This window comes from Bactrocera latifrons, unplaced genomic scaffold (assembly GCF_001853355.1).
Source record: "Bactrocera latifrons isolate USDA-ARS-PBARC rearing strain unplaced genomic scaffold, ASM185335v1 scaffold_20, whole genome shotgun sequence".
In the NCBI taxonomy this organism is placed as follows: Eukaryota; Metazoa; Arthropoda; class Insecta; order Diptera; family Tephritidae; genus Bactrocera; species Bactrocera latifrons.
This window is the reverse complement of record NW_017535519.1, coordinates 1,658,399-1,673,767: the sequence shown is the minus strand read 5'-3', so window position 1 is coordinate 1,673,767 and position 15,369 is coordinate 1,658,399. Positions and strand designations below refer to the sequence as shown.

At 32.4% G+C, this 15,369-nt stretch overlaps 1 protein-coding gene across 2 annotated transcripts; it reads left to right on the top strand.

Annotated features, from left to right (window-relative positions):
* Positions 1-9,041: 9,041 nt before the first annotated feature.
* On the top strand, positions 9,042-15,151 carry LOC108967987 (alpha-tocopherol transfer protein-like). Of its 2 annotated transcripts, none has more exons than XM_018931703.1 (6): positions 9,042-9,227; positions 11,694-11,853; positions 12,874-12,955; positions 13,017-13,397; positions 14,571-14,699; positions 14,774-15,151. In XM_018931703.1, the coding sequence occupies exons 1-6, from the start codon at positions 9,146-9,148 to the stop codon at positions 14,789-14,791; spliced, it is 852 nt and encodes a 283-aa protein (XP_018787248.1). In that variant the 5' UTR covers positions 9,042-9,145; the 3' UTR covers positions 14,792-15,151. The 2 variants fall into 2 exon arrangements, with proteins under 2 accessions (XP_018787248.1, XP_018787247.1); XM_018931702.1 differs by having other exon boundaries at positions 14,571-14,707.
* Positions 15,152-15,369: the final 218 nt, after the last annotated feature.

The window sequence follows — 15,369 nt, the reverse complement described above, 5'->3', positions numbered from 1 at the left end:
ATTAAAATGCTATATACCTAAATCTTTTAAATCATTATTAATTTTGGCATGATAACAACGACATATCTATGTTGAGATTAACTAAACAATCGTAAAAAAAGGTTATAAAAATAATATATAATATTAAACAAAATTGAATAATTAAGATTATATAAATGGTAGGAGCTATGATAGCTTCACAGTAATTAATGTATTTAACTTAAAAACCATTACTAAGATATCTCAAAGTTGCACTAAGGTGTTATTAAAAAATTAAAATTATAGACTAAATATTATAAATGTCATCAAATGTTGAATAAAACAAATAATTAAACGAATCCAGTAAAAGCACATTCAACCGAAGAAATAATCAATAAATTTAAAATAATAGTATAAAACTCATTCGATTGCATGACATTAGGTAATTAAACAATTATTTCTATAAGCACTTTTCAGTAACACTTTTTAATAACTGAGACGCATATGTACTCAGCACTCATACATACGAATATGTATATGTATTTGCGTTTATTCCACATTTTAAATTTTTTCCACATCTTCACCAAACGTTATGCCATTTAGATAATTCACAATGAAATTAAAATATTGTTCAACTTGAAATATTTACAATTATTAAGAATTGATAAAAAACCTTTCCCTAATATATAACAGGTCAATTGAAAAGTCCGCCCTGACACATATGTAGATGGTGGTACTAAAATTAAATCCTTATGATTTTTAGCTAGCCCTAACCTTCAATAGGCGCATTGACAGCTGTCGCATCATTAGATTGTGAATTATAAATCATAACCATTTTGAGTGAAGCAGCTTTTGTTATCATAAAAAAATGGAGAAATGGAATTTAGCGTGTTGATAAAATATTGCTTTTTGAAGAGAAAAAATACAGTTGAAGCAAAAACTTGGCTTGATGACGAGTTACCGAACACTGTCCCAGGAAAAACCACTTATTGATTGATATACTAAGTTTAGACGTGATGAAATAAGCACCAACAGATGATCGTAAAGTAAAGTTGTTCGAGTTAGCAGGCACTCTAACAAATCAACTAAACGAGTACATGAGAAAGCTGGCGTTCCCACGACAGTCGGGTCTACGAAAACCGAAACGGAGTCTGGCCAAGGACTGTCAACTCGGCAGAATTATGCCTTTACAGCAACAACAACAAAACTCTGGGTAAAGTAGGGCCCGAGCAAGCTAACATTTTATCAAAACCAACATAATACAAGTTGATGATTCCAAACAGTGTTTGAAGATGTTCAAGCGTAATAAATCTCAGTCGGCTGGCAAAGTCATGCCGTATGTATTTTGGGAAAGGCATGGAATAATTTTTATGTTTACTATGGTAGGCCGAGGACTTCTCAATTGATCTGACAGATTTTCTCAAAATAAAGAACTTCTGAGTTCTGTTGATTTATTTCACTTTTATCTATTTGATATTTTTGCCTTAAAGCAGTTTACATTTAGTAATAATTTTTCTATTGAAGTACTAGGTATTATTGATATATAGATTTGAAATCTTCTAATTTTTACGTATATCGATAATATATGTATATTATGCGATGTTTTGACGAAATTCCGATTATTTTCCGTTTTGTTACAGCCGTGTGGTAACTGGGAAATGCACTTAGTCGATAATTCTTAGCTAAACATTTTGTTCGCAAGGTATTGTTGAAATGGATATCCGAGTTTAGTCCAGTTCGTCACAAAGAATTGCGCTTGTTATCAAGTAGCGACGAATAATTATGTAGCTATGAGAATATTTTTTTATTTCTATTCTAATTTTCTGTTTTTAATTCTGAATTAACAGATTTCATTAGTTTTTTGCTTGCTCTACCAATTATTCACCTGTATGAATTAAGTATTTTAAGTTCTAATGCTCAATAAAACGCCATGTGAACATAGAATTTGTATGCATATCTGAAATTTTATAGTTTCCAGCATATTTTACACAGTTTTTCGAAGTAAATATACATAGTTCTTTATTTCATCTTACACGGTTTTCAGATGACATCGTACGTATCGAACGTATCCCCCATTTTACTATAGGAAACGTCTCTTTTTATACTCTCGCAACAAAGTTACTAAGGAGAGTATTATAGTTTTGTTCACATAACGGTTGTTTGTAAGTGCTAAAACTAAACGAGTCAGATATAGGGCTATACTATCATAACTAAGCCATAAATAAAGATATTAAAATGAAATTTGGCACCAAGGATCGCATTAGGGAGGGGCATATTTGGACGTAATTTTTTTTGGAAAAATGGGCGTTTCCTCGCCCCCTACTAAGTTTTTTGTACATATCTCGGAAACTACTATCGCTACTATCGTTTCCTTCAGGCATCGTTTCCTTCAAGCATTTCCATATACAGTTCAAAAATGGAAGAAGTCGGGTAATAACTACGCCCACCTCAAATACAAAGGTTATGTTGAAAATCACTGAAAGTGCGTTAACCGACTAACAAAAAACGTCAGAAACACTAAATTTTACGGAAGAAATATCAAAAAGAAGCTGCACCCAGGCTTTCTTTAAAAATTGAAAATGGGCGTAGCGTCGCCCACTTATGGACCAAAAACCATATCTCAGGAAGTACTCGACCGATTTCAATGAAATTCGGTACATAATAGTTTCTTAACACCCTGATGACATGTATGAAATATGTGTGAAATCGGTTCACAACCACGCCTTGTTACAATATAACGCTATTTTGAATTCCATCTGATGCCTTCTCTGTATAATATATACATTAGGAGCCAATGATGATAGCGGAATAAAACTTTACACAAATACGAGAGTATAAAATGTTCGGTGACACCCGAACTTAGCCCTTCCTTACTTGTTTTACATGGTTTCTTGTTACACGGATTTCTGAGGAACGTATCTACCGTGTAAGAAAAGAGTGGTTTGTATATTTCTTTGAGTGAATGAAGTGAGACGCAGTAAAGAAAAAGTTCTTTGTGTTAAATTTTGAATACAAATATGTTACAGAAGACTGTACATTTTGCGCCTGCATTTCGTTTATAACCATTTTCTTTGTTTTAATTCTTATCTTCAGACAAATTTACAAAAATAAAAATGCAAATTAAAGAGATATGTATGAATACATTTATAAATAAAAGAGCCAGTTGGTGAAATGAAATAAAGATTTTAATACACTCCCTTTACACGGATTACAGTAATATACATTTATAGATACATATATAAGACTAAAGGTATTAGCATAATTTTTGTACACTTGCCCAAACGATTACACGTGTACACCAAAATAGCACAATAATTGTAAATGTTATTCCAATAATTTAAATGGAAATAAATGAAAAGTTATTTTAAGAATATTCAAAAAGTCTAATGGCAATGTTAACATTTTGTGCAAAAATTATAGCAAACAAATAAGTTTAACTAGTAAATAAGCTCATAAGCAGTTACCCATAAGAAATACGTAATTGCGTAAGAATGTGTGCGTATTGGTGTAAACGTATTTACAATTACATATAAAAATATGTGTAAGAATTTTATAAACATTAAGTACTTATACATGTATGTATATGCAGGTAATTTAATAGCCCGTAAAGCTCGCATGCAGATGTATATACATATGCACATGCATAGAATAKAATAGAAGCAAAACCACTTTATATATATGTATGTATGTAAGTGCATAAGTGTGCTTGCAAGTAACTTGAAAAAAGGCCACAAAAGCGTGTCTTTATTAAATTAATATATGCTAGTGAAATTCTGTTCTACCGCCACTGTTCCTTAGAGACTAATTGTAACACATACTATTACATATTATGTAATGAGTATATACCAATGTACTTGCATAGACTATTTAAAATCAAAAATAAAAGTCATAAAACAATTACAATCGTGAGTTTCTTTTTAAAGTCGAGCTCCAATTTTTGTATATAAGGGTGGCTTATATAAAGAAGAACTTGAATATAGTAATATTTATAGTATAATTTCGGTATATATTCGCATAACATTGACATCTACTAAACCATTCTATTCTAACCACAAATTCGAGTATACCGAAACAACACAGAGAAATTGAGAGCCTTTACATAAAAAATAACCGTATATAATAATCAAAACCAGCGTAATTGAGCAAGACTCAGTAAACGCTAATACATGACCTTAAGGGGCTATACCAGTGTGACGCTTTCAAAAAAATTATTTTTATTATTTTCGATAGTTTATATTTCCAAAAATATTCTGTGAAATCGGCAAGGTCGTATCTTGAATAGGTATTGGATGGCAGCGTTCTAAAGAGCACCCGCTCGCAGGTATAATCATATATGAGTGAAACTTTAAACGACATTTTTCCAAATTGCTGACATTATAACTCAACGAGAAATTAACCGATTGACTTGAAATTAAAACTGTAAATTTTTGTAAAAAAAAATCTTAAAATATAGCTGAAATATACCTTACTACGTTCGAAATATTCAATCGCGTACTTTCTCTTCACGAAAATCGCCTAATTTTTATGCGTTACATTGGTGTAGCCCCTTAAGGAAGGAGCCTGGTTTAGAAGCTTCAAAAAATCGATTTTTTTGAGGATTTTTTAGGGAAGGAAAGAAATAATTGATTAAAGCGAAGTTTCTAGGGTTTATAGTTATATATTTAAGCATCATTTACAAAGTTTTTTGGATACGAAATTTTTTTTAATAATTTATCTTCTAGTTCAACTAAAAAAAATTCCAATAAAAGTGTAAAATTTTAAAAATTTTTTAGAAATTTAATAAAGTCGTTTTCGATCAAAAAATTTTTATTTTATGTTGTTTAAAAATACATATGTTCAAACTTGATATTTCTTAGTTTTTTTAGTTTAACTAGATGGTAATTTAATGCCGAAGATCATAAACTTTGCCCCAATTCCATACGACGTTTAGTTTCTTTCTATCCTGCTTGCCAATTAAGAAAAATCGTAAAAATTAATAACCGAGAAATCAGGCGTCAAAGTTTTCGATTTCTGCCCAATCGTTCATATATCTGCTAGACGCTCGGCTTCGAAAAAAATCAAGTTCTCATCTAAAACTTTGAGGACATATTCTTAGATTATTTTTAAAGAGATTTAAGGAAAAAAATCGATTTTATGAAACTTCTAAATCAGGCTCCCCCCTCAAAGTGACCCTAGTCGTCTGACATCCAAAGAGATGACATTGTTTGATCCTCGAGATATCCAAATTCGACTCCCTCATTATTTTTTGGCAAGATTATTTGAAAAGCAGTGAGTCCCTGTTCCGATACGCTTCGCAACACGCAATATGTTTGAAAAATTTAGAGAAAAGTAAAAGCAAAATAACGATATATCTCCATACGACCACTACTCATATTCCATATTCAATAAATCAATAATAAAGAATGCGATATCTTTAACTGTCCATATGGCTAAAGGAAAAATCAAAAAAGTCATTTTTTTATCAACTTTTTCTGTCATACAATGCTGAGTAAATTAGTTTACAACTTAAAAGCAATATAAATTTTGATTATAGACGTTTAATTGATTGAGCCACTCTCTTGCGGTGAGCAGTAAAACTGAAGACTGGTCATTTCACCTTTAAAATAGTGTTTTTCTTTGGCCATAGATCAATAAAGCTATGTTTATTATAGCATTTTTAAATACATTAATTGTTTCATTTTGCAAATTACAATTTTAAATGTATGATAATTTGATATTCTGCCCACACAGCCCAAAAAGTGCTTATTTGAGGATGTAATGGCGTCCATAATTGGCTTTTGGATTATAATCACTCCAAATGCATTTTATTTTTTAGGTGGCCATTCAATTAAAAGTGAGATTTATCATTGAACAAAATTTTTTTTCGAAGATCGGGATCGGTGGCCTTCTCGTTTTAGGCCCATTCATCACACAATCGGATTTATGATCTCTATAAAGCTTTACATCAAAAATCCCTGACTTGAAACCAATTTAGACTCATAGTCTCTTAAGCAAAGTTTTTCAGAATGATCCGTTAGAAATTTCCCGCATTTTTCCGGTTTTTCGCCTCCCTGTAAATCAAACCGCTCTAATGAATATTTACAAACAATTTTTACTAATACTGTTACGAAGAACAAGGACTTCAGCGATGTTCTGCTGGGACAGATTTACCGATTTGAACAATTTTTTCGGAGATTATATTACTACCTTAAGCAGTAATCCATGCCAAATTTCGTGAAGATACCGTGTCAAATGTGAAAGTTCCCCATACAAGCCCTTAATTTCGATCGTTCGGTTTATATGGCAGCTATGTGCTATAGTGAGCCAATTTGAACAATTTCTTCGGAAATTACATTATTTCTGTGAACAATAACTCATACCAAATTTCGTGAATATATATTGTCAAATGAGGAAATTTCCCTGCAAGCATTTGATTCCGATCGGGGATTACATTGTTGCCTTAGAAAATAACTTGTGCCAACTTCTGTGAAGATACATTGTCAAATGCGAAAGTTCCCCATACAAGCCCTTAATTTCGATCTTTCGGTTTATATGGCAGCTATATGTTATAATGGTCCAATATCAGCAGTTCCGACAAATGAGCAGTACGATGTCAGCATAACGATATCTTAAAAACTGACAGACAGACCGAGGGACATGGTTAAATCGACTCAGCTCAACATACTGATCATTTAAATATATACTTTATAGGGTCTCCGACGCATCCTTCTGAGTGTTAAAAACTTTGTGGCAAACTATATACCCCGTTCAGCAGGTAATTGCTATGCCAAATATGAGAGCGATCTGTCAACCAGTTTGTTTACAAGAGCTGCCCAACTTGGTACACCTCAGTGTTGCGATTTTTATAATGGATAAAAATATTGTTGTTCAAAATTTTGTAATTGTTGCGAATGTTGGAAAAGGCTTAGGTGATTCAGTTATATCAAAAATTCAAGCCTACGTGCGCTAGAAAGCCTTCAATGACAACCGATAGATCGTTGAAGACATACCTCGTTTTGGACGCCCTTCGACCTCTTTAACTAATGAAAATATTTAAAAAAAGTGCTTGAAAATCGTCAAACAAAAGAAAGTTAAAGACATGACTTAAGAGATGGAAATCTGGCGCGAGTTTATTCAAATGATTTTGATGTAAATTTTGGGTATGAAACGCGTTCTTGCAAGACTCGTCCAGATAAAGCTGATGTTTCCCAAAAAGAGTACCATAAACAGGTCTCTTTAGTTCAAAAACGCGATGAATACCATCGACCAACCACCGTTTTCACGAGATTTCGCTCCGTGTGATAATTTCTTATATTTTGGCTTCAGGAATCACTGTTTTACCACAACATGAAATCACTACATTTCCATTGTAAACTAGCAAAAATCGTCACTTTCAGAAAAATAACTTCAGAACGATTGAATGAAATAAGGGGAAACTTTGACAGTATTCTAGTTAGGGTTAGTACCCCAAGGAAGTTTAAGCCCATGGAGAACAAAAATAAAAATAATTGAAATTATATTGAAGATATTATATGCATACTATTCATTAAATATACCGGCAGATTAGTTATAGTTTTTGAAAAATATGTTACATATAGATTTGTCTATTGTTCAAATATCTATTTAGTTTTAGTTCCAGGTTATGTGTTTTAATATTTATCTAATAGAATTGTACTTGAAACACATTTATTGCTACAATCACTATCGTTTTATGGCTGTCATTACAGTCCTGTGCCATATATTCAGACGCAGCGGTTATGTATACTTTCTCTCGAAGATGAACATTGCATCTATCTGTCGAAATATTTGAGCGAAACAAATTTTCTCATCGGCTATGAAGAATATTTATTTGAGGTCATAACAATGCATTTAAAAAAAAAATATTTTTGAATTATAAAAATCGTAATTTTTTCGTGCAACCTCAATATTCGCCTTCAAGCAATCGACGAATTAATACTCGTTTAAATAACAGAGAATCAACACAAACTGCCCCTTTACGACTAGATGTTCATTATTCACGACGAATCTTTAGTCACCCGGATTTCATCTTACCTCGGCATTCTCCTCATTTACATACATACATTTTATGTGTAACATCATATCTATCTCGATTAGTTATATGAGTTACGAACAATCATTGGGTGACCAATACTAATATACTGTGATACAGCAGGAGTGTAAACATAAATAATCCTATTGGCTTGAACGTCCAATGTAGTTTTATTTATTTTATTTGTAACATAAATAATGAATTTAAAAACATACATAAATTAAAAAAATAAACAAAATTTTAACCAAGCGAAACAGCGACGATAACTGGTTCTCTCTCGAAACATCTGTAGTTTTTTGTTAAAAGCTGATAAAAGCTGTTCTCACTTTGCCAAAACTATTACAGCTATTTCTTGATTTTTTTTTAATTATACTTATTTATACATTAGGGTGGGTCAAAAAAATAGAATGTTTTGGTAGACACCTCTTAAAAAGTATGAGCTCTTAATTGTAACGGAAATGTTCGGCGTCTAACGGTTGCCTTTTTTTCTCATTATCGGTTAGAAAAATTCATATCTCGCTTACAACTACCTGAAAAACTATCTCGCTTCATAGATTTTGTATGAAATTAAATGCCTTACAAAGAGTGTCTTACGATTTTTTCGTAAAATTATCGGTTTAAAAGATATTGACGATTGGAGTTTGACTATTTTAGGGCGAATTTATTTATTTTTTCCTAAATCAATCTTTTTCTAAATCAATAAAAAAGCATAATCAAAAAATATAAAGCTGATAATCTCGTAGGGAATTTCCAGTTCTACATAGAGTACTCTAATAGATTGCTATACCAACACATGTAGATATTTGTGCATACTTTACATGTGATGTCAATAATAAGGCCGGCGACTGTATAAGTAACTAATACCACGGGGTTTAATGCGAATATGATTTCTCCTTACCTATAATTTATGTATGTATATACAATCGTATGCTTAATCGCACCGCTGAGCGAGCCGCATCGTGAATTTGAACGGTAGTTGGGAATCAGCGTAAAAATCAGCTGTAAATTCAAATGTAAGCGTTATCTGGTCAGTTGCAAAAGTGACAGCGTCCGAGAAAGTAGTCGTTGTGCAAGTTTTTAGCGCGGCGTAAATCTATAAAAAAAAAAATAAAAATAAAAATAAAGCGATAGCGATAGCGAGTGTTTATAAAATAAAATATGGTAGGGCAGCAACTGAATAAAAAATTGGATGAATTGGAAAAATGGTTCAAAGAAAATCCAAAATTACCGGAAGAAATTGGTATGTGTGTCAAAATGACATAAATGAAATATGGATATGCAAATGTTAGGAAATATAAATACCAATATTGCGTCCGTTTTAAAACAAATTATCAACAAATTATGTTAATGAAATATTTGAAATGCACATATAATATCTAAGTGTTATATCTATAATATAACAGGTTGTAAGATATATAGTACATATGTGGGTATACATTTTGAGTAATCCAAGCTTTTGTGTTTTGAAAAAAAAGAGATATTAAGTAACTTGTAAGACATATCAATCAATTCAAAACCGGATTTTTTACATCGATTAATAACAGGTGCGGTTGTCATTTATCGGTGCAAATGAACTGAAACATGGAAAGATGTTAGTTAACTTTTACTCATAGTTACTTCTGATTCTGAAAGAGAAACTCCATCAACAGCGACTTTTATAAAACGTTATGGATCAGATTTGCAGTAGAAGAAACTGTTTCATTAAGGCAATGCATTGTGTCGCAACGTAATGATAAATAATGGCAAAACCATTTGAATTATAAGATAATAAAGTGACAATCGCTGAGACGGAGGACGATATTGCAGCATATCACAATTCGTACCTCAGAAATGTTATCGAAAAGTTTATCGATTGCAACCATTAATTACAAATTTTGATAATAAAAACACAACTTTCAACCTGTCTAGTATGTTCTTATATGAAAACAGCAAACATAACAAATCATAAAAGCATGGCTGCATAATTTGAGTGGAAACCGCAAAACATAATCTGGCGGCAAAATAATTTTAAATTGTACCAATACATATGTATGTTTGTATGAGATATAATCAAGAATGTGGTGAAGCTTTTATAAATGTAAAAAATTAAATCGTTATGTTTACAATCGTGTACTTATGTGTATGTATGCTATGTATGTATAATCGAGAATTTGTTTTGTTTTTTATTAATCAATTTCTAGATGGAATGCACGAGTAAGCATGCACTTAAATACGATACGTAATTACGTTTTGAATATGTTCTTACGGAATTTAGTATTCAAAAATATAAACAAATCTAAAATTAATCGGGATAGATATATAGTTATATAAATATACACATATAAATGCTCAGTATCACGAGAATAATTAAAATCCGTGTGACAGTCTGTCTGCAGGTCCGTCCGCGCGTGCAAGCCGTAACTTGAGTAAAAATTGAGATATCTTGATGGAACTTATTAAGCGCGTTTTATTGTATAAAAATTACTGTCGGCAGATTGGCATAATCGGACCACTGCTACGCCCACAAAACGGCATTAACCGAACACTTTTAAAGAAAGATGCAACTGTGAGCAATAACTTTTGAAAAAGTGGGCGTGACCCTGTCTCTAATTAGTTAAATGTACATATCAGAACCACTAAACCACTAAAGCTACAACAACCACATTTACCCAGACGAAGTATTATAAAACTTTCTACCGCCTCAATAATTAAATACGCCAGAGACAATAAATACATATCACACCCGAGATGGTGAAAGAACAATTTATGGGAACCGGTTTGAAATTTGGGCGATGGGCGTGGCACCGTCCATTTTTTGGTGAATTCATATATCCTGAGACCCGCGCTATTCCTCTGACATTTCAATGTCACAGTGCGAAAATGGGCAAAATTGGACTACAACTACGCCTGCTTCTCATAAAACACAGTTTAAAATTCCATTGGAATCTTTCTCATTCCAGTGTACAAATAAATAAGTAATTAATCTAACGGGATAAAAATTGCCACTATTTTTTAAGTCAAAATTTCCCCAAATCCAACCAAATCTGTTCAAGCCTCCAAATACCGGAAATGTGGTATACAGAATCTATTGTTGACTTTCGACCAAAAATATTCCGTCAAAGTATCGGATATGCAATTGAAATTCAGTGAAAATCCTTTTCTCGCAATAGTGTCTATGTGTACACAAATGGGTTGGATAGGGTCAATAGTTCTCTGAGCCCCCTTATAAGATAATATAATATCTTATAATATAAGATTTTGAACTTCCGGCCGCATATATCGGCCAATGTGTGAGTTATCTTAATGCAAATTAGAGAGCGTGTTTTATTCATATCAGTCATAACTTATATTAATAAAATTGGGCGAAAACTTAACCCACTCCCCATATAACTAATATCAGGTTTTTCGAACATCCTGCTCACTTTACTCCATATGGTTGGTGATTGTATGAAAGGTACCTTAAAGAAGCCCAGGGAACATTTTTTAGTATTTTATAGAAAAGTGTATTTGCTTATTTCATTTCTGTAACTGAACGGTTGGTTCAACCAAGCGGCAATAATTTAAGCCAGCAACTGTGTACCCGAACAGCTAAATCAACAGCAGCGACGTGTAACTTTTCGCTTTCAATTTAATGGAACTCAAATATAAACTTTAGATCCTCCTTTATTTACTAGTTAACAGCTTTAAGTCACAAGTATATTTACAAAATTTTTTTGTTATATTACAGATCGCATTCTTTTACGACGCTTTCTTAAATGTATGTACAACAATGTAGAGGAAACCAAAAAAATTATTGAATTAAATTTTTCAATACGAAATAAGAACCAACATATATTTCTTCACCGTGATCCCGACGATGAAGCTGTCAAAGCCATACGAGATGTAGTGTGAGTAAATTTTTACCCAATGAATGAAGAGGACCAATAAGTAATTAACAACATAGTATCCTCAGCCATTGTCGAGACACTTGGGCAATCGTTCTTCAAAGCTGAAAAGCGAATACATTGAAACTCTTTAAATCAATTTTATTCGGTCGCCATCAACGGAGAAGATTAACCGTAGAGATAGGCAAGCTCTTTCTAAAAACACATTCTTTTTCGGACTACATTGCTCTCTTACCACGGAGATGACTGCTTTAGATGTGGTCAAAACAAAACTATAACTGCGAACAAGCTAAAATTTGACAGTGCAGTGACAGTTTCCAAGATAACGTACTACACGAACGCCTCTTCACATGGGATAATGGCTCCATTCAGGCATGGGACTAAGTGCATATTGATCCTTTCCTACAAAATTAAATTTAAACTTAAGGGCCTTTCATTAAGTGTTCATATAGCAATTCGGTAGAAATGTTTTTAACCTTTTTCTAAGAGCCTAATTCTCAAAATGGTAATTATAGTAGCATTTGGAGTGGCACAATTTGATAAATATGTAGATAAAATGAGCTTCGAATACAGAGAGCAGCAGATTAACATGTATAGCTTTGAACTTACTGGCCCTACACCCGGGTTTTTCGAGTGCTAGTTTGGTGGCAGTCGGTAGCAGAATCATCATCAGAAACCTCTAGAATGTTAAGCTAGCAAAGATACTTCAGTTTCAGTAGAATGGGAACAGATTATGGTATCATTATATTCTTGCTATTTGCTATGATTTGACTTCATGTGAATATCCATCTGGATCGTGATAAATGTCTCAAATTTACCTTTTCTTAGTTATAGGGACACGAGGTTAGATAAAAACTCCAGTGGTAGAGGTGGCTTTATGATCTCATAACAATGTTTTACTACGACAATTTAATATGTTTCCCCGAATAATTGAATTCTTGCAAATCTTTGAAATCCGACATTCTCGCTTTAGTAATAAAAATTTTTAAAAAATTAACTACATATATTCCCTGCTCTTTACAGAGAAATGGTGCCACTACCGGGTCTGACTCCAGAAGGTTATAAGTTACTATTATTTCGGCTATCAGATATAGATCCGAAAAAGGTATCAAAAATGTAGATTTCTACTTCAAATATTACTTTAACTCAAACTAATTTAATTTTAGTTAAATAGCACCATCGAGTGTAAAGCATTTTTCATGCTAGCTGACTGTCGTTATTCGGAGCTCGATATCGAGAAGCCGGAAACACAAAAGATAGAGAAATCGAAAGATGATACTCAGACGGAGGAAACAAGTGAAATCGAAGATGACTCGCTGCAAGATGATTCAATATCAAATGGTGAAGTACAGATATGTGATATAGGTGATTACACTTTATCGCACATGGCGCGCATTTCCTTTACGACATTGCGTATGTATATGAATTTTCTTCAAGAGGCGTATCCAGTACGTTTACGCGCAATGCATATCATAAATTGTCCGCCATTTTTAAACAAAATGGTGTCTATTGTAAAGCCTTTTATTCACGAGGATGTCTTTAAAATGGTAATTATATAATATTTGCAGTAAATAGGATTTTCTAATTTTTACATTCGCTAATTACATACATATGTACCTAACGGTTATTTGTAACACCAAGAACATTTGTAGTTTGGAAAAGTTTTCAAAATTGGATGTGAACCCGCCGCGGCGCCGCTCTATAAAAAGTGAAATATATACATAGTTATTCCAACTAAAGTCTGTGAGAATATTTCGTAAGACCGTTTAGGATGATACTATATCTCTGAACTGAATTCTCTGAAATTAAAAAGCCAAAAAGATTTTCTTAAATGTTAAATCTAGTAAATAATTTTTTTTTGACAAAAATAATTTTTGACCAACTTTTCGGCCTTAAATTGTTTATAAAAAAATATTTATCGGTGAGAAAAAGTCTTCCATTAATTACTAAAAAATATGTTACCAACTTTGAAAACAGTATTTTGAGAAAAATGCGTTTAAAGTTTGGAATGCACTTCCAAGCACTGTGGAACGCCTTTTCAAAATTTGCATGTAACTTCGAAAATATTTACCAGAACGATATGAAATTTTCTGTGTGTATTCTTAAATATATGCATATTAAAAAAAATAAACAGTTAAATTTTTTGAAAATTCTAACTGTATATAACCCCTTAACTGCTTAAACGCACAAAAACCGCATGCCTTCATTTCGTTCTATTTAAATATTTTCAATGCCCCCCCTTTACAAGAAATCACATTTATTACAAAATATTTTTCCGAATCAGCTTATACATATGTATAATATGTAATCTTTGTATTTGCGCAACCAATTTCCCATTCAAAAAATATCGGTCAATATTCTTCCAAAATATTGTCTTCGCATGTGTTCATAATTTCCAACAATATGTTTCAGGTGTGGAAATTAAATTTTTGTATTCCATGATATTGTCGATTAACATTTTTGATAGAATCTTAACCAAATTTCCTTTTTATGGTATAAACCTTGATTTCATCGATTATTATTTTATTTTCAAAACATCTCCAAACCACTGAGGTTTTTTGGAAGCATTTCTTAACAGAAACATACTTAGCGGCTTAAAAAGTTCCGCATAAAATAACCACTAATATACACAATTTCTCTCTCATGTTAAGGCAGTCTGCACCTCTTTTTAAATTTTTATATACAAAATATATAAACTATTAAAATGCTTTAACCAACAGATACATTTTCACACTGAAGGCATGGACAGCTTGTATGAAAAAGTGCCGCGTCATATGTTACCGAGAGAATATGGCGGCAATGCCGGTGATATAACGGATCTGAAGAAAATATGGACAGATAAGTTAAAAGTTAAAAGGCATGCTGTTAATTATTAATAAGCTTCAAACGTCAATTCAATATTTATTTGTTAATCATCTTACAGAGATTACTTAATGGATGAAAGGCATTGGAAAATGGATCCTGCACAAAATTCGCGACGTTGGTATTTGTTTTGAAAATTTTCGAATCCACAAAATCATTATTATCTAAAACTCTTTGGAGAGTGTTTTCCGATTTATAGCCATTTGATGTGATATGTTGTAAAAATGGAAATGCTTAGGAAAATTCATATGGGAGTATGCAGAGTTAATTGTATAAGGACTATTATGTACAAATATAACCAATGTATATTAGTATATCTATATATAATATATAAAGTATGGGCTAAACTCCTAACTACTGATCCAACTTAAAGACAGGATAGTTTACTCATGTGTATTAAAAATTATACTTTATATAAAAATAATATGCCAAAAATCAATTAAATGAAAGGCGTGTGTTAATAATAATAATACCCAACGATTACCCTCCTCCCGCCCAACCGACGCGAGGGGCGCAATCCGCGAACGAGCGGAATTAGCCGAGTCATAAAAGGCAAGGGAGTTTTAGGCGTTGCGATCTTAAGCTGTTCAGCCAGAGAACTTAAAACATAGAGAAGGTGCAAATTGAATTCTGTATGATGTTCGATTGGACGGCTAA